The sequence below is a fragment of the Megalops cyprinoides genome, chromosome 15 (genome assembly GCF_013368585.1).
Source record: "Megalops cyprinoides isolate fMegCyp1 chromosome 15, fMegCyp1.pri, whole genome shotgun sequence".
Lineage (NCBI taxonomy): Eukaryota > Metazoa > Chordata > Actinopteri > Elopiformes > Megalopidae > Megalops > Megalops cyprinoides.
The window spans coordinates 3,263,401-3,287,601 of NC_050597.1; the positions used below are offsets into that span (position 1 = coordinate 3,263,401).

Sequence of the window (24,201 nt, forward strand, 5' to 3'; positions counted from 1 at the left end):
ACTCTTGAACTCTGATTGGTTTCAGCTCCTGCACCTTACTGTGTTATAACTGCGGGCAAAAGACCCTTCCACATCACATTAAAGATGTTTTAAACTGGAGACAAGGTTTTGTTTTTTTTCTTGCATTTATGTTCCGTTTGCCACACGAAAGTTACCATACAGTTCTCCATCCTGGACTAAAAATATTTTTTCCCGTGCTCAGGGATGTAAAAAGCATTTATTCTTTCACCTGTTTTCTTTAAAAATCTAAACAGAATCCTAAAAAAGGATAAGGATTTGCACCTGTCAGGAAGAGACTGTGTGAGAGATTCAGAGGCTGTGTGTCGGGGTGTGTCCACATGTGTGTGTATAAAGATGACTCAAGACTGGAGAATAGAATTTCCAGTCACCAGCATAACTTTATAACAATCTGATAATCTCTAAAGATGAACTAAAATACACTTGCAGGGATCCTCTTCCAAGCAGCTCTAGAATTACTTAAAGCATAAAAGTTGTCTTGATACATGTGATACATTAAATAGACAAAGAGCAAGCAGGATCTCATAGCTACACATGCACTTTTCCTCAAGTTCAGTAAAGATAGTGATAACTGTGACCTAGGACCCTGATTTGAAACTCTTGTTTATTGTAGATTGTCCCTTGGATTTCCTTACATTGATCCTCTAAATCAGCGTTTCTCAAACCTCTCCTGGAGTACCACTTGTCCTGCATGTTTTAGATCTCTCCCTGCTCCAACACAGCTGATTCAAATGATCAGTTTGTTATTAGGCAGCTTCAGGAGTTCATAACGAGTTGATCATTTGAATCAGCTGTGTTGGAGCAGGGAGAGATCTAAAACATACAGGACAAGTGGTACTCCAAGAGAGGTTTGGGAAACGCTGCTCTAAATGATAGGAAAGACAAATATTTGTTTCATAAAACTAATTCACTGCAACCCAAAAAGGGGGCGTGGAAGAACTGTGACGTCAGCTTGTCTAACGCATTAATATGGACCGGTTTCAGTTCCCTTCCTCCTTTTACGCACCGCAGTTACGCAGCGTAACGCTACCCTCCATGTCAGGAAGAGCTAGACTGCGGAATGACCGAGCCAAGAGTCCACCTCAGGCTCGGCCCAAGAGTCCCACTAAAGCACGAGGAAGGCAGAATCCCTCGCTTGGCGCCGTACCAAAGAGTCAGCAAGTCCCAAACGTCAGGAGTACGGGAAGCGCAAAGAAAGGAGCTGATGGCGAGGGGACCAAGAAAGCGTGCTCTCCTGCTGCAAGACTGCGGTCTTGTGCATCACCACCTAGAAATCCTGAGGGTAATACACGCGGAAGGCATGCTAAAAACGCCAGGAAAAACAACAAGTGTTACAGCCCGGACAGCGCTAAAAGTCCCTTTGAGAAAATAACGGAGAAGAGCCCTCCGAAAAGCTGCGTCGGAGCACCTGTCGATAAGGTCCTTCAGTCGACCCTTGACAAACTGAAGATCAGGAAGACAGCTCAGTCTAATTCGGCGAGCATCATTAATTGTGTTGTTGACGAAATCATCAAACGCATGAAGCGGTCTGACCCTTTCCAGGCGGTAAAAGAGTTGCGCACTGGTAGTTACTATGAGAAAGTAAAGGTATGTAGTATAATCTAATGATTTTTAAAAAGATTTTTCAAAAGATTTTTCAGATACAATCAGGATAAAGTGCCGTACAGAATTTAAAATGGACTATAGCGTGATTGCGACTGGCTTAATCTTTGGTCCAATTTTAAGTGCCATTTTTCGATTTTGGAAATTTAGATTTCAGAGCCCGATGAGTTCGACGTGATGCTGACGGTACCTGTTGAGAGAGTGGAAATCCAGAAATTCGATGAAGATGGCGCATTCTACACCGTGGCGCTCAAAAGGGGGGCGAGCAAAAACGCTTTGCAAGACTTCTTACAATCGGACGGGACAATCTCTGCAGACAAGATGCTGGCGGAGTTCAGACGGATCGTTAAACAAGCTGTAAAGTCATTTCCGGGTGAGTAAAATATATTATTAGCGTTTATACGGAAAAGTTGTAGTAATTTAATTACTAAACAGAAAGGAGCGAGCGATCAAACATTTTTACATTTTCATAACAGCCAAACGTTCATGTCACCAGTGGCGGCTGGTGAGCTGGAAACAGGGGAGGCTGAAACAACCTTTAAATCTATCATTACTTTCAACCTGTTGCCCTTTATCCTCCTTGATTAACAATAAAACAAATAATTCACAGAATAATTGACACCAGTTCGTAAATAGAGTAAATGATTATGCTTGCGAAACAGCGCGGATTCTGTCGTTTGTCCGCTATTGCGAAAACTACAGCATGAGGTTGTTTAATGAACAAGGATGGCAATTTGAACAATTAAGTGGCAAGTAATCCCAAAGCTTTCTCTTAAATGTTTCACATTATAGCTTTCTTGTGTTACAAAATTCAAATTACAAAACGGAGCTAAATTTAGTTAGACCGATTTAAATTACTGAGAATAAACTTTTAGGTTATATTGAGTGCAATGAACAATAACATTTAGAACACAGACCTCACAAAAGCTGTGATGTGTCCTGAGCATTTAATGTAATTTAAATCGATAAACGCCATCCTTGTTAAACAATCTCACGTTGTAGCTTTCGCAAGCACACAAACTACAGACAATCTGCGCTGCTTCGCGAGCATAATCATTTACTCCATTTACGTGATTGGTGTAAATTATTCTGTGAATTATTTGTTTTATTGTTAATCAAGGAGGATAAAGGGGAACAGGTTGAAAGTAATTATAGATTTAAAGGTAATGTTTCCAGTTCACCAGCCGCCACTGCATGTCACCCATGCATATCTTTATTTTGGAGCTAATCTTCGCACTGTGAAGTGTATTTGAAAATATGCAGAGTTGAGTTGAAAAGCAAATTCCCTCTCAATGTTCAAGAGGTGGAAGTGGAGCGGAAAAAGAAGGGCTGTCCCGCCGTGACTCTGCAGATCATGAGTGACGGCCTACAGATCGGACTGGACGTTGTGCTGAGCCTGGAAGTTCACTCGAGCTGGCCGGAGTTCACTCGCGACGGCTTCAAAATCGACGCCTGGCTCGGCACCAAAGTGAAGAGAGAATTCAAGTTCCAACCGTTCTACCTGGTACCGAAGTACGAGGGCAGAGGAAACGAAGAAAAAGAGGGAATTTGCGCCAAAGGTAACTTTCCTTTAAAAACGGCGAAATGCAGATACGTTTGGGCTCATCAGGTCACCTGTGTGATGAATTTTTCATGTTGATGTCTGTTGTTTTCGAATGACATTTTCTTGCACACTTTCCGTCACTGATAGAAGAGTAGAATCAGGTCAAGCGACATCCCTTAATAAAAAAAAAAAGCATCAAAGAAAATTAGTTGTAGGTACACTCCGTGCCAGGAGAAAATAGAGGGGTGCAACTACAATCAAAGGGGTGCCCAAAAAGTCATAAATACTAAGTAGACATTATAGGATAGACTTCATAATTACTATGTCGTTAATTACTGCTGTCTATCTAACCCAAATGTCTTTTAAAGTACATTGTACAACTTAAAGATTCTCTCTAATTCTGTCTGCCCAGTGCTGGCCAGAAGCAGATGGGCTCCCCCTCTGAGCTGGGTTCTGCTCAAGGTTTCTTCCTGTTAATTGGGGAGTTTTTCCTTGCCACCGTTGCCTTAGGCTTGCTCTCAGGCCTGGGATCAACGTAAAGCTGCTTTGTGACAACTTGTGTTGTAAAAAGCACTATACAAATGAAACTGAATTGAATTGAATAGACATTGGGAGATAAGGAGACAACTGGGGGTGCACTGCACCCCCATAGCGCCGGACCACGTTGTAGGTTTTTGAGACTGAAAAGAATGAGGGGAAACGGCCATTTCTCTAGATGGTAAAAGGTGAAAGAAAAGGGAAGTTGGACGCTTTGGCCAAGATCTGCGAAAGCGGATTTGGAGAAGGGTTGTTTTTGCCGACAGTGCAGGAAATTGTTTTTTTTTTTTTTTTTCTTTGCTCCACAGATGCCTGGCGGATCTCCTTCTCGCACGTAGAGAAGGGCATTCTGAAGAACCACGGTCAGTCCAAGACGTGCTGCGAGAGTCACGGTACACAGTGCTGCAGGTAGGGTGACCCCCTGTTCAAGAGTTTCTCAGAAAATGATACATGAGAATCCACTTTTGCTCTTAAATAACACAAAAGCACTCGAAGGAATAGGCGGCTTTTCAAAGGGTATACTTAATGTGAGTTCCCCGTCATTCCCCAGGAAACCGTGCCTGAAGCTGCTGAAGCATCTTCTGCACCTGCTGAAGCAGAAACACCCCAAGGAGCTGTCTAAGTTCTGCTCCTACCTGGCCAAGACCACCCTGCTCCACGCCTGCTCCGCCAGGGTGCGCGACAGTGACTGGGAGCTGGCGCGTCTGAGCGACTGCTTTCAGCAGCTGCTGGACGACTTCGTGAGACACCTGCGGAACGGAAAACTCTACAACTTTTTCATCCCTACCCAAAACCTGCTGGGCTTCAGCTGCGACAAGAAAAGTCGGGACTTTCTGGCAGACTGCGTAGAACAAGAGTGGAACAACGTTTTCCCGATTTTTAGAGAATGATCGCAGTTTACACATCTTCATAACTGCGATGTGATGCGCAGGTAAGGAGATATTACCTTTAAGTTACGTTCTAAACAAAACCACAGAGGCACCGTTTTCATTTGCTAATGAATTGGGGGAAAAAAAAAAGTCAATACACACATCAACGTGTAAGAAAATAAATATCAATCACGCGTCTACTTCATTTTTCCATGTTGTATTCAAGTTACAAAGCTCTCAAAACGAGAACAATTAATGACTCTTTTAAGTCAGGTTTGACAGCAGAACTGTAAACAGTACTTTCTGTCCAAGTCAGTTTGAGAAGAGCAGTTTCTTATCTAACCAACATTCCAAGCACCGTTACGTCAGTCTTGCTGGGGACAGTAATAAGAGTCTAGAAGATGCTTGAGGTGCCGCTTTATAAATAAATTCGTTTGGAGATTTGGCACGTTCACTTTCTATGTAAAGATTAATGTACATGTAATGTTCTCTGTTGACTGCGGAGTATATATACAAGTACATCTGTGAGATGATATTAAGTTATTTTCACAGCTTGAAGACAGTTTTAAAATAGTTCATAGTTAAAATTCATCCTCTTTGTATAGTTTTTCTTTTATAAACTGCATGACCATGAAAAAAAACACTTTTTACAAATAACAGTTGTTATATACCAGCATTGTGGCATAGTGGTAAGGAGCAGAGTGTGTAACCGAGATATTGCTGGTTCGATTCCGTGCTGGGACACTGCTGTCGCACCCTTGGGCAATGTACTTAACCCAGACTTGCTTCAGTGAATATCCAGCTGTATAAATGGGTAACATGTAAAAACTGTAAATTATCCATTCTGGATAGGAGCATCTGCTAAAAGACAATGAATGTAATGTAATGAATGAAAGACAGCTAGATTTAAGTATGTGCAGTCATAATAGTGTTTGTCATTCAGTGTCAGCTGAATACCATTAATGTAAGATACACAAAGCTCACAGCAAATAAAGGAGAAGAAAAAGAAGGCTTTATTTGACTCATTTTTTGACTAATGGGAACAGGTTAGAACTGTGGGAACAGGGGAGGGTGAGAGCAAACCCCCTCTCCACCTCACCTTCAACTCCACACACAGGGCCACTGATAAACACCGATTCAATGCAAAAATCACGCAACTTAAGAAAAAGCAATCAATTTTGTTCAAATAAACATGAGAAAACAAACAGTCTTTCAAAATAATCTTTCAGGCGGCCTCTTCTTTCTGTTCGGAGAGAGGAGATGGGAAACATTCAATTTCTCACCTTTCATATTCTGAAACGCATCCTTTCTTCAGTGAAGTTTCTTCACTGGTTTAATGATGAGCAACCCTTCCGCCATCAATTTCTACGCTACAACTGGTCAGCGCAGCACAGGTTCAGACACATCTGCTCCTTTAATGGTGAGGGAGTGAGCTTGGTAGGGTGTGGTCCTGTAAAATCCATTCTTGCAGCTGGGTAATGCCCATTTTCCCCTTCTTCCCCTGCCATTTCCCAATCAGCCCCTGCTGCCAGCTACACTGACCTGAGAGACGTCTGTACCGGGCCACACGCCAACCAACATGTGACGTCACACGGGTGTTGCAGAGGCAGAAAATGGCTACACGCGCGGCGAAAACGCTGTAATTCTAACAAGGGTTACCAGAACCACTGACTTTTGCAAAAATAAATAAATGCCAACCCACGACTGGCTCAGTAAATATCCAACTGTATAAATGGATAACATTGTAAAAACTGATGTAAGTTGTTTTTTTACCATTTGTATCAATAAAAATTTCATGTTGAAATTCATTCCACAGCACCTTTAATTCAACATCTACAGGCACGCAGAGGTGCACAGCTGCAGCCCTGGGGATCTCCACAGTTCACTACAGGATGAATAAAGAGGAAATCCTTAACGCGTTTCCATGTCTGACCACCAGGATGGCAGCGCACACTCTGTGGTTGTGAAATTAATACCAATGTCCTGAAATGACACTTACTGCAGATTGCACAGTATAGGTGGTGGATGAAAAGCTGATCTCTGAGTCTATATTCTATAAAGAACAACAATTTTATGAACAGATTTCATGGGGAAAAAAAAAACGCACTGCAATTGAAAGGTTTTTATGGATGTGGACTAAACTACTATGTGGAGACAGGTTTCTTCTGTCAATGATAATGCATATTATTTTACAGCAGTTATTGAAAAACAATATGGGTCTTGTATTTAGTTGTATCGATTCAAGTATATATATGCCGAGAGGGTATGGAAATGTACTTTTTCACTGCATGCGGTTAATAAACGGATATATGGCAACACCAAAGGTTCCACGAGTGTAACTGAGCAGGTGGAGCGAGTGTGTTGCTGTGGCATTGTGGGAAAAATCTGTTCTGAATGAAGCAAGGGGACTAGCTCGCCTCTTTCCACAGCTGTCAGAAAGAACAAACCTTCCTCTTTTCTGTAGTTTCGTTTTCCTCATTTACGCAATCAACTTCTGTCAGCTAACGATGGGAACGAGGCTGTAGGAGGAACGGACCCATACCTGCAGTGGGTCAGAACCACCAGCTGGACTCTCCCCGGTCCCAGGCTCTGCCTCCTCGGCCCCCTCCTCCCCCGGGCCTCCCTCCTCTTCCTCCTCCCCCTCCTCCTCCCCCCCCGCGGGTGCGGGGGGCGTTCGCCTCTTTCTCTCGCTGGTGTTTTTCGTGGCGCTCCGCCATCAGCACCAGCTCCTCAGGCACCGTCTGCAAACGCCACACCACCACATCATACACGGCGTCTGCACACGCCCCCTCATTCAGAGAGACGGCCAGAACACACTCACTACAAACTCGCAGAAATTCCAACACAGAGCACCAGGTGTTCTTCAGTTTTGGTCTTAAGATTTAAGGTACCCGTCTTTTCATTTACGTTACAGTGCGTTATTGTCATTTAGCAGATGCTCTTATCCAGAGTGACGTACATATTTGTTGCTAACGACAAAGTAAATAACAATTACTTTGTATTTTTTTTTTTTTTTTTTTTACTGAACTTCAACCGCTGATGTGCACTGCAGATGTCTGTATTTAAGCAGGCCAGTGTGCAGCATCCGGCAGAAACTGAAATGAGTGAAACACAACATGACAGAAGCACATCGTGCACCCAGCAGAATGAAGGCCCCTCTGAAAAATGCCAGACTCTATCAATCAAGTCAGAGAGTGAGGCATTACGAGCCGAATGCTGAGAAAAGGAGCCGTGCCCTGCGGGGCCGGGGTGTGAGGGTGAGTGTGTCTGCTGTACCTGTCCCGCTCTCTCCAGGATGTGGATCAGCTCAGACGCCCACTTCCAGTCTGCCCTCGTCACCAGGGTCACGGCCACGCCCGATCGGCTGGGGGCGCAGGCGCAGGCCCGCGTGGTAAACACACAGATCACACAGTCAAAACGCGGCATTCACACGGTCCCGCTGGGCTCAGTGTCCCAGAATGCACTGCTCCGTGGCGTGTCCTCTCACCCCGCTCGCCCTGTGCGCCCCACGCGGTGCACGTACTCCTCCACGTTGCGCGGGAAGTCGTAGTTGAAGACGTGAGTGATGTCGTGCACGTCCAGCCCCCGGGAGGCCAGGTCAGTGGCCACCAGGATCCTCACCCGGCCTGCAGGGAGTCAGAGAGACCAGCAGGGTCACACGGAGCTACTCACCGAAACCTCTGCAGCTGCCACACTGACCTGCTCAAACCCCTGCAGCTTCCACACTGAGCTACTCACTCAAACCCCTGCAGCTACCTCAGCGCTCCCCGTTAAGCACACAGAGCAGTGAAGGGGCCCCCTTTGGGCGGCAGTCCTACCGTCCTTAAAGTCCTGCAGTGCCTCCTCTCTGTCACACTGCTCCCTGTCGCCGTGGAGAGACTGCACCGCAATGCCTCGCAGGCACAGGTCGCTGGACAGGTCATCCGCCCTGCGGGGGGCAGCAGAGAGCGGAGGGGTCAGAGCCCATACCCACACAGCAACGGCTCTGACGTACAGCACAGCCTCACCATTCATGGAGCAGCGCTCCCTGCTCACTCTCTGTACCTGGGCAACAGATCACCATGGCAACCCACACTCTCTTGCCTTTACATATTGTGCAGTTTTTTACATTGTTAGAGAAATGCACATGTTTTTTTGCCAACAATGTTCGCACCAGCAGACCTAATAGGCTTGACTTCAACGGGGGTGAGGATGGGGAAGGTGAGTCAGGTGCTGCTCAGATGAGGTCAGTGGAGTGGCACCTATCCTCCACCTGACACCCGCCTCACCGCTGTGCATTGCGGGTCCTGTAGTGAAATAGCAGCCTCTGCCTTGCGTGTGAGTCTATCTGGGATTGCATGACTGCAGAGGTTGTGATAAAAGCCAAATTTGCAGTTAGAGACTTGAAAAGAAGCACTGTATAAAAGGAAAAATAAATACATTTAAAAAAAGGACACTGACAAAAAAAGAAAGCTCGGGATACCGAGCGCCTGTTTCTCCTCAGATGTGGGTCATGCGAAGATCACAGAGGACGATTTGAGCCGGTTTCTTAATGTCGGTGTAATGAAGAGCAGGGTGTGCAGGATGTGTGTGGGACTCCCCCGAGGCTGCTAACCGCACATTCCCGGCACAGCAGCAATAACAGTGACTCACGCCATTGTTCAGAGGGGTGCAGGGAGGCTGTAGGTGCCGTTTCACTCTGACTGACCTCAGAATACCCCAGCAGTGCCAGAGAAGCTGAGAGAGGCTGGAGCTGAGCGTTCAGACCCCTCTTCATGAGAAGGACCGCGGTGTCAGACACGCGCAGCCTGAGCAGTGGGCCCCCCCCCTCCCCGTGGGGCTAAACCGGGTGCTGTGGGACAGCCTCCCAGGCGTGACATCGTTATGGCTCAGTGGCCATGTGTGCTCATCATAGAGTTCCCCTCACCAGCGCAGCAGAGCCGTAGGTTTCGGTTTCCTCCATCCCTCTCTCTCTCTCCCTCCCTCCCACTCGCTCCCCCGCAATCGCTCTCTTGCTTTCTCTCCCTCTCTCCCTCCATTTCTCCACTTTATCACACATACCAATTAATGACTCAAACGATCAACGAACATTCAAACGATCAGAAGTAGACTGAAAAATTCTCTGAACTAAAGCACATTCAGGAAATCTATAACAACTAACAATGCTCACCGGAGGCAGGACAGACAGGGCACACAGTGGACAGCTCAGTGTGTACGGAAATATTAATGTGCGGAAAGTTCTGTAAACTATCTAACGGCTACAGCCAGGGGCTGCGTGTGCGTGTGCCATCAGAGCCAGTTTAAACTTGCTCATTCTGCCGAATGTATGTGCTAAATGCCAGTAAAATACTGCAGCCGGGAACCGTGCAAAACAGCCGGCAGACGCCGCTTCAGCAGCGGAAAAGAAAGTAAAAAACGATGTGTTCGCAGTGATGCAACTCTCCCGCCATCCGACGCTGAGATGTCGCTGAATGTGACTGCCAGCCCGGGGAAAACCCAGCGGGGCAGGACTTCTCCAAACCAAGAAACGTCCAGCCAGAATTCACTCACACTAGCTTTTTTCCAACGAATATGAGCACTTTGTCTTCAGGCTCCATGTTGTGGATGAAATCGTAGACGTAGGCCTTCTTCTCCTCCTCCTGGACGATCAACACGGCCTGCTCCACGGTGTTCACAGCCTTAGGGAGGGAGAGAGAGAGACCGGCCACCCTTATTTAAAACAATAAAGCACAAAAACTCAGCAAACATTATTATTATTCATCAATTAAAAAACTATACATCATAAAAAGACAAAAGAGGAAAAAATACAAAAGCATTCTGAACAAAACAAAACAAAAAAAAAGGAAGAAAAATTTCAAAAGTAAACAGCAACCCTCCAGGAAGAGGTTTTTTAAGTTTAAGTTTCAGTCACCCCACAAACTCACCCCCAACCCCCCCCATCACCCTTTTACAGCAGCCAGGTCCTGAAGCAAACAAGTGAACTCAATTTACAACTGTGATGAAGTCTTCTCTTCACTGCTACAAGGTCAGCTGAACCCCTCCCTGTAACTCCATTTTCTCTGCCTAGCCATATTACCATCCTGGCTTGACCAAACATAAAAGTCCAAAAAGCACAAAACATAAAAGTCCACAATTATCTCTCTTTTTGACACTACATATTTCCGACCATAAACAGGGAATCCCCAAGAAAAACGTGGCCCCAAACACTGACACCCCCTCCGTCACATGACATTACATTAGTGTCGTTTAGCAGATGCCTTTATCCAGAGCGACTCACATAGGTTACAGATTTTAAATGTTAGCCATTCATACAGCTGGATATTTACTGAAGCTGGGTTAGGGACCCTGCTCAAGGGGAGAGCATGCACATTCAATAAACAGGTATGATAAAGTTTACTTTACAGAAGTAAACTTTATAGAACAGGCATCCCTCTCCCACCCCTGGATCCAGGTGTGCCCTGCGTCTGTAGCGGTTATCCCGTGCAAATGAGAACTCGTTTGTGAACGGGCTCTCGTACAGGGAGCAACCACTAACCACCTTTCAGGGAAGGCTCTGAGCTCCTTTATCAGTCCTGCTGAAGTCACCAGGCTGTGGCGTGCTCAAACTGAGCAACATTCTCTCCCCATCCTGCCGCTCTCCACGTCTTTAACACCCCGCTCTGTAAAAAATGCAGTCAGAGGTAACGCAAGTGTGTAAAACAGTGATTCCTTCCTCAGCCACAGCAACGGAGCGAGATCCCATCTCTTGACACTGTGAAAGCAGTCCACGCCTGGAAAACCATCTGAAACAGTAGTCAGACTGGACAGGTCCGATTCTGCCACTTTCACTAGGAACAAGTGGCGGCGCAGTCCTCTACGCCAAACCCGCCTGAGGAATGCGAGGGCCCCTCCCGCCCAGGCCAGGCGCTTTCTGTAGAGCAGTCTCCGCACAGCCTGGAGCGGGACAGCAGCGACTCCGGACACAATGCCCACAAGCCCCGGCAGGCAAAGCACAGCCGCCCTCAGCCAGCGCGGACCACACCAAAAGAAGCCCACGAAGGTCTGCTGTAATCCTCGATGATGTTCGCAGGAGGATCCTAGGACAGACATCCTCTGCCTCTTCGACCGGTTAGCTTCGGCTGAGGAGGCCTTCTCATCAGTCTACAACGCGCTGCTCACCACTGTGACATCACCAGAACCCCAAATAACTACAGTGACATCAGTGTAAAACCATATGCTCCGCCTAGATCACTATGCACTGCAACCATGGGGCAACTAACTGCCCCACCCAGATGGGGTCGCTCCTCTCAGACACAAGTCCTGTCTGGACTGGTCCCTCAGTGGTGGAATGCCCTTCCCACAGGGGTTAGGACAGCGGCATCACTGGCCGTCTTCCGACGCAGACTGCAGACCCACCTCTTCAGACTGCATGTCGGTTCCACCTCAATCCCCAACCCCAAACACCTGCAACTTGTATTACCTGCTGTTTATTTTAAGTGTAGTGTGTTCTGGACTCTGTAATCTACTGACTGCGATGTATGGTAGTGTATGTACTTGGCTTCCCTTAGATTCTAGGCTGTCTAGCCAGGTTGCACAAGTTAACTTGTGGTGATGTTTGAATAGTGTCATGCTCACGCTCACCGGTCTGGGAGTGTTGTTAGCCTGGCTTGACACTGTTGCTCACTCAACTTGACTGGATACACTTTTGTTCTTTTGTACTGGAAGTCTCTCTGGGTAAGAGCTTCTACTAAATGAATGTAATGTAATGTAATGTAATGCATAAGCTCATAGCTACAGAGTCACATGACCCCTCAGCAACTGACAGTCCCATTAGCCTGCTCCTTAACAAGGACAGCAGGTTAGAAAAGAAAGACACTGGTGCATCCATGCCTCTCAGGGCAACAAACCTCACCTGTAGCACTGCCCCCTTCACCCTCTCCTGTGGGATGGGGGAAAACTCCGGCCTCTTAGCAGACAGAACACCATGAAGCCTTGAAACATTGCCATGAACTACCTCATGCTCTAACCTTGAAATGTCTTGCTCTAGGACGTGAACTGCCTGTTTTACCTGTTGTGGAACAGGATGTATATTGCGGACAAAAAAAAAAAAAAAAAACCTTATCTGAGCCTTGCCCACCTCCCAGCATTGAGCTAAGAAGAACTGAGGTGCCTCTGACTTTATCAGTAACACTCTCAGCCGTGTACAGTGCCAGTGAAAAGTTAGGACACACCTGATTAAGATAACGGGTACCACACATTCAGAGACATTTTCATCTAAAGACTCAGGCTTAAATACTTGAAATTTGTTTCTACACACACATAAATACTGAAGTTGATTCCTATGTATGCACTTCTTTCCATAAAACATTTTCGATTTTAAAAAAGATTTTTTGGCTACTTTAAAGAATCTAAAATATAAGATCGTTTTGATTTAACACTTTTTGGTCATTTCATAACTCCATTTGTATTATTTCCTTCTAGGAGTAGGTGTGTCCAAACTTTTGACTGGTACTGTAAAATCTGTCTAATCGTGCTGCACGCACCCTTCCACCAGGCACCTTCCCCCAGGTGTGCTGCTAACAGCGCAGAGCACGCTGGCACCTGCCGGATGAATCTCCCCCTCAGTTCTACCCAGCACTGCATCAAATGTGCAGTTCCAGAAACCACCCATTATCAGAACAGACGATTATCAGAATCGTCCATTGCTAGAAAAAGACTGGCCTTTCCAAAAAGTTCCTCATCACCCCTTCTAAGAAACCTCTCATCTCCGCTCTCACTATGAGCAGGTGACCTCTCTCCATTTCCATCTCTGAGAAAACATTCGTCCCCAGGCCAGGTGAGAGCAGCACAGCTACCCCCGCACTAGCACGGGATGAGTGTGTACTCCCCCTCCCACCACAAGCCCCAGTCCATTTCATTACTGCGGTCTGAACAATTCTGACACTAATGAGTGTTTGCCCCGTTGCAAAAACCACTGAGAGCGAGACAGAGAGACACAGAGATAAAGATGGGGCCTGAGATAGACAGCGGCAGAGAAACCACGGGAAACTTCTGGAAACCACTCATCAATCAGCTGACAAGCCCCGAACACTGCTTCCTTTGATAGGAGCAGTAATATCACTCGTGTTATTCACCACACAGCCGCTCTCTGAAACAGGACCTTGTGCTCCGAGGCCTTACTCACCGCCAGGTCCAGCGTCCCCACGTACACCATCATGGGGTCCTTCAGGTACGACTTGGCCAGACGCCTCACACCTGGGGGCCAGGTGGCGCTAAAACAGCACAGGTGAAAGAAAGCAGGTTAGAGGGGACCGAAAATACTGTGTCTGCCTGAATGTGCCCCTGCACATGTGTCACAGCAGAGTGTTTACAGTGATGGAGCACCATGAACGGGGTTTAGTACAGGAAAGCAACCTGGTCATGACCGTCTGCCTGTCCGGCCGGATGTCCAGAATGATCTTCATGATCTGCGGCTCAAAGCCCATGTCCAGCATGCGGTCAGCTTCATCCAGGACCTGAAATCGACCGTAGGGTTCACGGTAGGGCCACGTTCAGGCCTCAGGTATTTACATCATAAAAACTGAAATCAGTCAGACGAGCTGTCCTGGGATCAGTATCAGTCTGTCAGCAGAGGGGCAGCCGCCAGCCTCTTTCCAACCGAACCTGACCCAGGATCTCACCAGGTATGTGACAGAGCGCAGGTTGATGTGTTCGTTCATCTGGAGGTCATTCAGCCGGCCGGGGGTGGCGATGACGATGTCCACGCCGCTGGCGGTCACTCTGATCTGGGCCCTGCGGTCTCCTCCTCCGTAAATACAGACGCTGTGCAGGGAGGGCACAGGCAGGTTACAGCAGACACATCGCAGACGGCAGGCGGAACCTTAGCGGGCGGCTGGGCGGCTGGGTCGGTACCTGGTGAAGCCCTTGTAGCTGTACTTGTTGCACTCCGCCTCAATCTGCAGAGCGAGCTCTCGGGTCGGGGTCAGAACCAGCATGCCAGGCCCGTCCCGCCGGTCTCTGGGACTGAAGAAAGCACACGCACACACGCGCAGAGACACACGCACAATCATGTGAGCACACACACACACAACCACACACGCATGCACGCACATACACGCATACATACATGCACGCACACAGACACAGAAACCCCTAAAATCCCAAGCCATTTAGGACTATTCAAAAAAACTATCTCAAAAAAGTGACTAAAAGGCTGCAACAGTTAAGCTCTGTCCTCTCTGTGAAAATCAGAATCACTATAAACTCACACAGAGCACACTGGGCTAGCCAGCTCTCTCAGAAACAGCACTGACATGGGAAACTCACACTGGCTGCTGGTCCATATGGATGAAGCCAGGCAGGAGGTAGGCCAGCGTCTTCCCAGTGCCCGTCTGAGCTATTCCAATCAGGTCAAAGCCTTTCAGCACTATGGGCCAGGCCTGTGACTGATGAGCAGAATTCCAGCACAGGTATCAGTGTCAGTATGAGCCCCAGACAACTGCAGCTGCATGACTCGGTTAGGGATTTCTTAGATCCACACATCAGAACTGCAGTGTAAAGGAAGTCTGGGAAAATAAACGTGTTTAGTGTGGGTTTTCTCCTGTGTTGGGTGATTTTCTACCTCCCCTGCCAATATGTCAGGGCAAACAGACAGTTGACAGTCTCCGTGTTTCACCTACAGCTGGGAGTACCGGGTAGCAGAACATGGCAATAGAGAGGCACAAATCTCTGCCAATAAAACCAGGAGGTGCCGACCCACTGAAAATGCTGCCAAGCAGGTACTCTCCCTCCCGCCACACCCACACACCCCCTTTACCCTGATGGTGCTGCCAGTTTCAGCTACTTAACAGAAGAGATACAACATTACATGTCCTTCCAGAAGGCTAACAATGGGCTAAATAACGTTCTTAAGGAACAGCACAGGTCAAAAGTTCAAATGTAGTATTTTGATATATATGGTTAGTTACATGATGCATATGTATGATTGGGCACTGTGGATGGTATCCATGTGAATGGTATATTACCCTAAATTCGTTGCTAACTAATCGAACCACAGACTACTGCTTTTTATCGGAGTGAAAGGAGAAATGAAAAAAAAAAAAACGAAGAAATTCTGCAGAAAGCCGCTTCTTTCAGATACCTAGCCATCACAAGCCATGCAGAAAAACATCTGTGGGCGTGTCAACACACAACGTCAGGAGCACACTTTAGAAGCGAAAGGAGGGAAAACTGCAGGCAGCGAAACAAACCAAAACCAGAACCAAATCCATCTTAATACGGGAGTTACCGCTACCCTTTCATGCAAAGCACCTTGCTGAATGGTGCAAGGACAGTCGCCCACCTTCACCACGATGTCAGGACACTGCCACACTGCCCGGAGCGTCTGTGGTGCCTAGAGGAGTTGGTTGGGGGGCGGGGGGCTCAAAACACTGGGTAAACAGCAAAGGCGTTTCATATCGGATGGGGCTAGCTGCTTACAAAGCAACTTGCAGCACGGCCCTACCGCTAAAGTTGTCCACAGTCTAACAGATCTGATAAAGCCGCCAAGTTTCACTTTCGGCAAAATCGGCTCCAACCAGCACATCCTGCCTGCTTCAGCCCTGCTGTACACGAATACTCACCGCGACAGGCTGCCAAACCTAAAAACACAACAACCACGAGCCACTTCTCACTAACACATTCAGAGAAAGCTGGTAAAATACAATCACTTGGAGTGAGATTTTCTTGCCACCTGAAAACCACGGGAAAACACAGGGTAGTGATAAAATGTGATGTTGTACAGTGATTCATTTAGGGTCTTTCAGGAATGCCCAGTGCGGTTTGGGTTACTAAAAAAAATCAGCTCTCATTCACCTCCCTCTCCTGTCCTTGTTTTCATTTTACCCTCTGTCAACAAAGAAACGTCTGCATGCAAACGAGGGCGGCCCTGGCAGGGCGACTGGTGCTGCTGTCAGTTAGCAGACGGGAGAGTCATAACAGACGCCGGGACAGTGAAACTGAGAGGAACACGGTAACGCCCCTGTAAATCAGCGAGCTTTCTTTCACCCTTAAACTTTTATCCTGGGCTTGAGAGACTTCCAGTTTCTGCTCACATACTTTGGGGATTTTTTTGCTTGATACATATTACATTACATTATTGGCATTTAGCAGACACTCTTATCCAGAGTGACTTGCATAGATTGCAATTTTCACATATATACAGCTGCATATTCACTGAGGCAATTCTGGATTAAGAACCTTGCCCAAGGGTACAGCAGCAGTGGCCATGCAGGAAATCAAACCAGCAACCTCTCGGTTACAAGCCCTGCCCCTACCACTATGCTACACTACCACCTCAGGTGCAAGTATAAGTAACCCCACGTAAAAGCAACTCCCTGACCACCCTGTGTCTTCCCTGCCTAATGCTGTGGATTATGGGGGGCGGTAACTTCTCTTAAATATCTTCACCACCCTTTCCAGAACACCACGCCAGACCACACCCGCCCTTCCCTGGAAAACACCGGCTATTACAGGGGTCTTCTCAAGGCTCCTTGCATTCATCTATGGGTGTTTTCGAGAGGCCTGCGTTTCGGATTCACGGTTATTTCCGCAAACTCACTGCTCTAGCACTGACTGCTGTGCACACACACATGCGTCTTACCATGAGTGGCTGCTGTGTGCTTATTTCAGCACCACCATCACCATCACCACCATCACCATCACCATCACCATCACCATCCATGCTTTGTAGCATATGTGTGCAATGCATGACTTTTCTGTCTATTGTCACCGGTTGCAAATAGTTTACAAATATCAGACACTAACCCACAAAACACAAATTGCATTAATTTTCATTCCTGTGAACAATTTTCATATATGCCTGGACTTGATGCCATTTTTTCATAATTTGATTCCTTGCTGTAGGCTTATTACAGATACTGTGCATATTCTGTAAATACAGGGTGTAGACAGTATAGTTCCAATGAAATAGTCTGTTCATCTTATGTTGCTATGCATTTAACTAGAGTAGTACATAAGTCTGCCCAAACTGTCCTCCTCAACACAAGTTCAAACTCCACCCGGCTGGGGAGGTGAGGTTCAGCCTTTCCTCCCTCCCTCCTCGGGGGTCACCTGGCCAGGTGTGCAGGTAGTACTCCTCCCCCTCGGCCCTTGTGTTCCGCTGAGTGCCGTGGGTACCTGGATGGGGGTGGGCTTGGTGAATCTCACTCGGGCGATGTTCTCCATGATCTCGGGGTAGTGTTGGAAGGCCTCCGCAAAGGTGCACACAGGATTCGGGAGAGGCCGCTTCACCTCCTCCTTCAGGTCATCCACAAAGATGTTATTGTTCTCCTTCCTGCAGAAGGACACAGCTGCTTACCACAGTCACACCAATCAGCATGCCCAGCTGACAACAGGCAGAACCACAGAACTTACAGGGGCAGAAAAACAGCTCAGAAAATGAATCCAAACACATCCAAACACAATATGTTTCTTCATGAAAACTGTACCGTATACAACACAGTTCAAAAGCAAATAAAATCAAAGAAGTTTTCACATGTGCATTTTCAAAAACTATTCCAAGGTCAATATGCTTTTGACCGTGACTGATATTTTCATGATCTCCACTTAGATAACACATACTGTACAACTCTACATTACACAGCACACTCTCACAGACAGCTGGAGGGGATGGAAGCTTGCGATCACAGATCTGGGACACCCAGAAAACAGGCTGTTGGCATCACTGCATCTCTCGTGTCTGGCGTCTAGCCTCCCACTTGCTTCACCCCTTACCTGCCCACCCCAAGTAGAGAGATACAGCATGCATATCATATTAAACAATCAGTCTGCAGTATCAAGTTTGAATCATTACTTTATCACCTCACTTTGCTAACAGGCTTATTGTGTGTGGGTAATAACCCCTGACAGTAATTTACAACCTAACTTCCAAGCTAGCTGTATTTGTTGATACAGCTGCCTGTATATTAAGATGTTAATGCTAATAGCCCACAAGAAACGCTCTACATCACATGCAGGATTAAAATGGATAAATGCCGCCTTTCTAGCTTTGTTAAGTTAAACTGATTTCTGCTTTATTATTAGCAATATTACCAAAAGAGTACTATTAATCTGGTCAATTCAAAACTAATCTCTTCTCTCTCTGGAGGTATATGCTTTCATTTGTGGTCAACTTCCAGCGACCAGTGCGAGGCTTTCAGATGTATTTGTTTCACTATGTAACATTTAAATACGAAATTTTACTAAAAACAATTTCACTGCCTGTTGTCCTGTCACTCACAGAACCCTCGTCTGTGATATTCAAACTACTGTACTTCTGAAAGTAGGTGTCACTCCCCAAGCAAGAAGGAAGAGAGACGGCCCATGCATGAAAGCATGACATGTCAGCTGTAATATACAGCTGGAGGAAAGCTCGCCTGGGGCTCCCAAGCGGCTCAGACATTAGAGGTTTTCGAGTGCAGGCTGAGCCTTACAAGCTGGGGTCAGACACCGGCAGTGTGATTTGCCGACAACAACCAGAGGCCCATGTCTGTGGAACAAACTGCCTTTGTTCTGCAAGGGACAGGGACAGGAATGGGGGCGGGGGCGGGTAGGTCAGCCGGAGACTTCTGGTCTTTATGCTCTCAGCACCCTGGGACTCACTCAGGCGCCTATGAATCACCCAGATATTGCTCCCATCCTCTGATGGAGTTTGCTCCTGGGGCATTCTGGGACTTGTAATGTGGAAAAAAGTCTCAGTGGGTGGGTGTGTGTGAATTTGCAGATCACATGCACCTTGCCCCAAGCTCCCAAGTGGGTTCAGCAGTCGTTGTCTCCATGGTAACAAGCCTAAATGGATAACTGACAACTACTGAAAGGTGGGCGAAAAGGAAAATGCAAAAAAAAAAAAAAAAAACAGAACATGCATGTGTGTGCATTTAGAATGAAAATGCACAGGAGGCATTCTAAAGCCCTCTGACTATGCAGACGCAAACAGCTTAACACCACGATTTTACAAAGGAGCCATTCAATTCAGAACTTACACCTGTAATTGTGTCTCTCAGTACTAAATCATAATGGTGCTGCCTAAGGATAAAATAAAGAGATGGGACAAGACAAAACACTCATAAGTCATACTCAGCCGTTACCAGCCTGCAGTCACAGTCCTTTTACAACATAAAAAAATAACACTTAATCATCGGGCCATGATAGGTGGAAGAAAAAAAAAAAAAAAAACATACTTCTACATACCAGAGTAGTCAGGTAAACCGTTAAGAACAGACATGCATTAGTACATGCATTTCATAAAATGTTTTTAATGGTAGTATTCAAACTTTTTGAGTATTTTAGGGGAATTCCCAGCGACCCCATTAAAAACGGCTGCACAACAAGTGCACCGGTGCGTTTCCGCGGTGAATTCCCAAATCCGTTCACGAAAAAAGGGGGACGTACGAATTTCAAAATTCAAACTCCAAAAACGCAAAAAACACAGCGGAAGAAAGCTGCCACCTGCTGGACACAAGCGCACCCTGACACCAGGAAATGGTCAGAAAGCTCAGATTGACATCGTTTCTTTAACAAAATCTGAAATCTTTCAATAACGACTCAACTGATGTTAGCTCTTACTGTGCTGCTACTCTTATACGCAGCATACGCGCATTAGCTGGGCCCTTCCTTGTCCTCAGAAACAGCGTTTATTACCTCCAGGCCTGCACCTCCTCCACACTGCGACTGGCCACGCTCTCAGTCTCAGCATAGAACTCCTTCTGAATCGGGGGAAGATCTGCCAGAACAAAAAATAAAATCTGACATGGACCTGACACTTCCACTCATACCGCTGTCAAAGCTATGGTAACAATTCTGTCCCTAACATCTACTATTACTACTTTAATGGTAACACACAAAGCCACCTGCTCCATTAACGCATTCAGGGGGTGTAACATTTTCCCCTACGTACGATGTCATCTATGATTTGTTCTACATCTGTCAGGAAATTCACACAAATATGTTCCCTTAAAGAGCACAACATGAGATATGAACCTGATTTATTGTCCTTCTGAGATGTCTAAACCCAGCCTTGGCCACTGTAATGTGAAGAATGATTTTCAAAATGTACTGCGATTTTATCTCAGGGGCTGGATCCGTTACAGTCCAGCCAAAAAGAAGGGTCTCAAGGGTAAAATCTGACACCAATATGTAGCAGTGAGAGCGCACCTCTGATCTCGCAACATCGCTGCTCACAGCTCCCCAGCCTGTCCTTAAAACTGTGCTTCCCTGTCAGTCACAAGACTGTGCATGTGGTAAAGGCACAGCCTGCGCTTCCCTGTGCCCCGAGCTTCCCTGTGTCCGGCCTGTCACTCACCCCGCCATTTCGTAGCCTCGTACTTGTGCCGGTTCTCGCGCAGGGAAACCCAGTCTATGGGCGGCGGTGTCGGGTCATCAGAGCACCGCACAGCCGAAGCCGGCCAACATGACTCGCTCCGGCCACCTCCCAGAGTGCCTCTGGGCCCTGAGGAAGAACACACACACGCACGAGCACGCACACACACATGCACCCATGATTACAGAGTGTCAAAGCCGTGCGCAGGTGCAGCGCTGGCAACAGGTGAACTTATGGCACGGCATACTTTGAATCAGTCCAGCTCTGTGGACAGCGATCAGACCCCCACCTCCACCTGAACCACTGCTCCTGCCGACGGGCCCGCTCCCCGGGCCCTGCTGAAGCAGCTCCTCGATCATCTCCCTGGCCTTCTGCTGGGCATCGCTGCTCCCGAAGATCAGCACCTCTCCTTCAAAATCACCCCGGTTTATCTGGAAGCCAAAAAAAGCAGCACACTCGTGGTACTTTTGTTAGAATTTGCCTCAGCAGATATACCAAGATTTCAAACAGAACAACAGTAATGAGAAGTTCAAAAGCCAAAAACACCAAAATGCAACAAGTCTGTTCAGAAAAATACAGGTTCTTCAGCAAGCACATAGCGCAAAAGTAATAATAATTCTATAAATTACACACTACTTACACCTACCATTAGAAATCAGGCAGAAATAAAGGCCAAGAACACATTATGAAATGGGAAAGACAAAACATTACTTGATAAATAACTTTTAAAACATATATAGATGATCAGTATAAGCAAGTGGCCTCAACATAACTCTGGTGGTTTCAAGCATAACCAATAAATCAACTGTCCAACTGTCCCTGGAGTGAGTTTGAAGGGGAAACCCTGTATTCATGCTACGATCACAATTTTTACTATGGGGTTCTGTCGAATACGGGCTATTTCATCGCTGACGAACAGAGGAGGCTCTCGAGCGAGGAGCGTTCAGGTTATCCCCGCCAGCGGGCCAGAAACAGGAAACCAACCGAACTGCAATGTTGGCCAAAACAGATACTCTATCAGATCCCCTTCAATGCGAAATAAAATGTTTTCCAGTGGAACTAATACAACGGGTGGACAATAGCTGAGCGTATGATAATATATGAATTGAGTATCATACATTTTGGAAATATGCTACAGTGGACCTTAAGCAACGGGACTGGTGAGTTCTGGGGCAGGTGAGCGTCGGGTTCGCCACCTGATGGTAGGACACGTATGAGCTGCTCCATACACACACATCTCTGACGTTGTAACAGGCAGGGCTAATTATCCGAGCGTTGACCTCACCACGCTATGGCTAAATAATCTGCAACAGCGAGCTGACGTTATTTTGATGATATGTCTGATGATATGTGTCAAGGTACTTGCCTTTATTCTCGCACCACTCCCTCCCTCAAGTTCACGAATGTTTGCACCTCCGCGACCTGTTTCAGTATGAAACAACAACATGGAGTCACTTCACCTAATTTATTAGTTAGACTGTTAGCCCAGGTAGAAAATAGATAAATCATAAAAACAGCTAGCAATTCCAACCATATTTCTGTAGTTAAATGTAGGTATTGCTTGGTAGCCTACCTATTATCGCCCCGATCGAAGAATTCACCACAACCAAGGACATCGGTGGTGTTGAACCAGACCTTTCCCCTCCATTTCTGCCTCCTCGCCACCTTTTAGTAGAGTCACAAATCCCTATTCCACGGAGCTTTTGGTCGCACGCTTCCAAACTGTCTTTGCTCCTCCAGCTGTTAGCCCCTGAGCTCCACCGATCGCCCCTGCTGCACGGCGGGCCCCGGTCATTTTGCAATTCAAAATGTCCGCTCCACCCGTTTGACGATCCTTCCTTTTCACGCTTTTTGGGTACTGGTTTGTCAATCGCGACACCGCCCTCGTCGTACTCATCCTCCCAGTCCGACATTACAGGCACAGATCTACAACGTGCATCAAGGCTGCAAAAAGCTGCAAAAGGCTGTTTATTTGAAAAATCGTCAAGTTTCTCCCAATTAAACTGCTCACGCGCCGCGCGCAGGCGCCTCGCGCTTGTCTGTTTAACTACTTCCGTTTCCTGGCCCTTCCCTTAGTTCCTGTTGGATATTGCCATCTTTCGCAGGATATTAAAACACAATAAAATTACTATAAAATACAAAAATCAGACAGAAATATCACTGATCATAGGAAAATTTTCCTGATAGGAAAACGTAAGCAAATACTGAAACACTTCATTTGTTTACTAGATAAACGTTTTTTTTTTTTTTTTTTTTAACAGATTACTGTCATTTCCACCTACATCAATGGTCAAACGGTCTCACTGAATATCTGCACTGTTCCTGGTTGCTGTGACTTAACGTTACTGCTCAGTCCTGTAAAATAACGTAATTGCCTTCCAATGTATCATCTGCAAATGTGAAACAGTGGGAGTGACAGGGTATTTTTGAACCTTTCGGTTACAAGTCCATAGAGCTGCAGCACCTCCAGCTGATCTGGATGGTATTGGACAGGGTTTAGCCTGGACACCGCAGGCTGGAAAGGTCCCCCAGGGTGAGTCTGGACTGCTTTTTGGGGCACATTGATAACCGCAGAAGAGAAGCAGACACCGGCCCCCTGTGAAAGGCCTTGGCCTCACTGATTACTTCAGAGAAGGGATGGACCAGGCAGGTGCCTGGGCTCTGAGAGAGTGAGCCACACACTTCAATGATCTGTCAACAGGGGGCATCCCAAACCGCAGGCAACACCCATTCAGGTGTGCATTTTATATGTGTGTTGCAAATAAGGCTGACATTTCACATGTCTGGGATGTCCTCCCACAGATACTCCATACAGCTGCGTCAGCACTGGTCAGTTTAAAAATCCTGACCAGCAATCTTTAAATCATCTTCTCCACATCTTATTTCAGAAGATTGATTTCTCATTTTCTGCAGGGGAAAGCGCTAGATGATGCTAATTTACCAAGCTACCACATCATCTCACTCACTGGCATTCAGATATGACCTCCAACTGAATGATTCCCTACCAATATTTGATTACATTCACTTCATGTCATTAACTGGTCACAGTAATCTTGAAATTGTTGTCATTCCAGCAGTCTTGGTAGGACTGAATTGTCTTTGAAAAAACAGAACATGCTTTTTCTAAAATATCTATCCAAGATTGATTTTTTTTTTTTTAACCACAAAGCAATAGCTGTCTAAAGCTCTCTAAAGCTCTCCACATGCACACTTGTATGCATAAATCCATTCAGAGCCATATGGCAGTACACTGTAGTGCTTTATATCCAGAGGAATGGTTCAATTTTTAGTGCAAGAAGAACAGGGCATGCAGTCAA

The 24,201-nt window shown here is 46.6% G+C and overlaps 2 protein-coding genes across 2 annotated transcripts; one reads left to right on the forward strand and one right to left on the reverse strand.

The window, feature by feature from the left end:
* The first annotated feature begins 1,032 nt into the window (after positions 1-1,032).
* cgas (cyclic GMP-AMP synthase) lies at positions 1,033-6,275 on the forward strand. Its single transcript, XM_036547345.1, has 6 exons — positions 1,033-1,605; positions 1,771-1,993; positions 2,922-3,179; positions 4,009-4,108; positions 4,251-4,631; positions 6,089-6,275. Exons 1-5 carry the CDS (start codon positions 1,054-1,056, stop codon positions 4,588-4,590), a joined length of 1,473 nt encoding a protein of 490 aa, XP_036403238.1. The 5' UTR covers positions 1,033-1,053; the 3' UTR covers positions 4,591-4,631; positions 6,089-6,275.
* An 846-nt stretch (positions 6,276-7,121) lies between these two features.
* Positions 7,122-22,797, reverse strand: ddx43 (DEAD (Asp-Glu-Ala-Asp) box polypeptide 43). Its single transcript, XM_036547174.1, has 16 exons — positions 22,458-22,797; positions 22,251-22,306; positions 21,168-21,315; positions 20,867-20,992; positions 20,206-20,287; positions 17,704-17,860; positions 14,854-14,972; positions 14,440-14,550; positions 14,208-14,349; positions 13,942-14,042; positions 13,712-13,799; positions 10,099-10,226; positions 8,388-8,497; positions 8,057-8,195; positions 7,846-7,933; positions 7,122-7,310 (listed from the first exon to the last, which is right to left on the reverse strand). The coding sequence occupies exons 1-16, from the start codon at positions 22,795-22,797 to the stop codon at positions 7,122-7,124; spliced, it is 2,124 nt and encodes a 707-aa protein (XP_036403067.1).
* Between the last annotated feature and the right edge of the window lie 1,404 nt (positions 22,798-24,201).

Bases quoted from the DNA above. Each gene is read 5' to 3' on its own strand.
- cgas (XM_036547345.1), top strand. From the start codon at position 1,054: ATGTCAGGAAGAGCTAGACTGCGGAATGACCGAGCCAAGAGTCCACCT. The intron at 1,606-1,770 runs GTATGTAGTATA...TTGGAAATTTAG, and splicing joins GTTACTATGAGAAAGTAAAG to ATTTCAGAGCCCGATGAGTT. The intron at 3,180-4,008 runs GTAACTTTCCTT...TTTGCTCCACAG, and splicing joins AGAGGGAATTTGCGCCAAAG to ATGCCTGGCGGATCTCCTTC.
- ddx43 (XM_036547174.1), bottom strand. From the start codon at position 22,797: ATGTCGGACTGGGAGGATGAGTACGACGAGGGCGGTGTCGCGATTGAC. The intron at 17,861-20,205 runs GTAATAAACGCT...GTCCTTCTGCAG, and splicing joins GAGGAGGTGCAGGCCTGGAG to GAAGGAGAACAATAACATCT. The intron at 7,311-7,845 runs GTACAGCAGACA...TGGCGTTTGCAG, and splicing joins TCCTGGAGAGAGCGGGACAG to ACGGTGCCTGAGGAGCTGGT.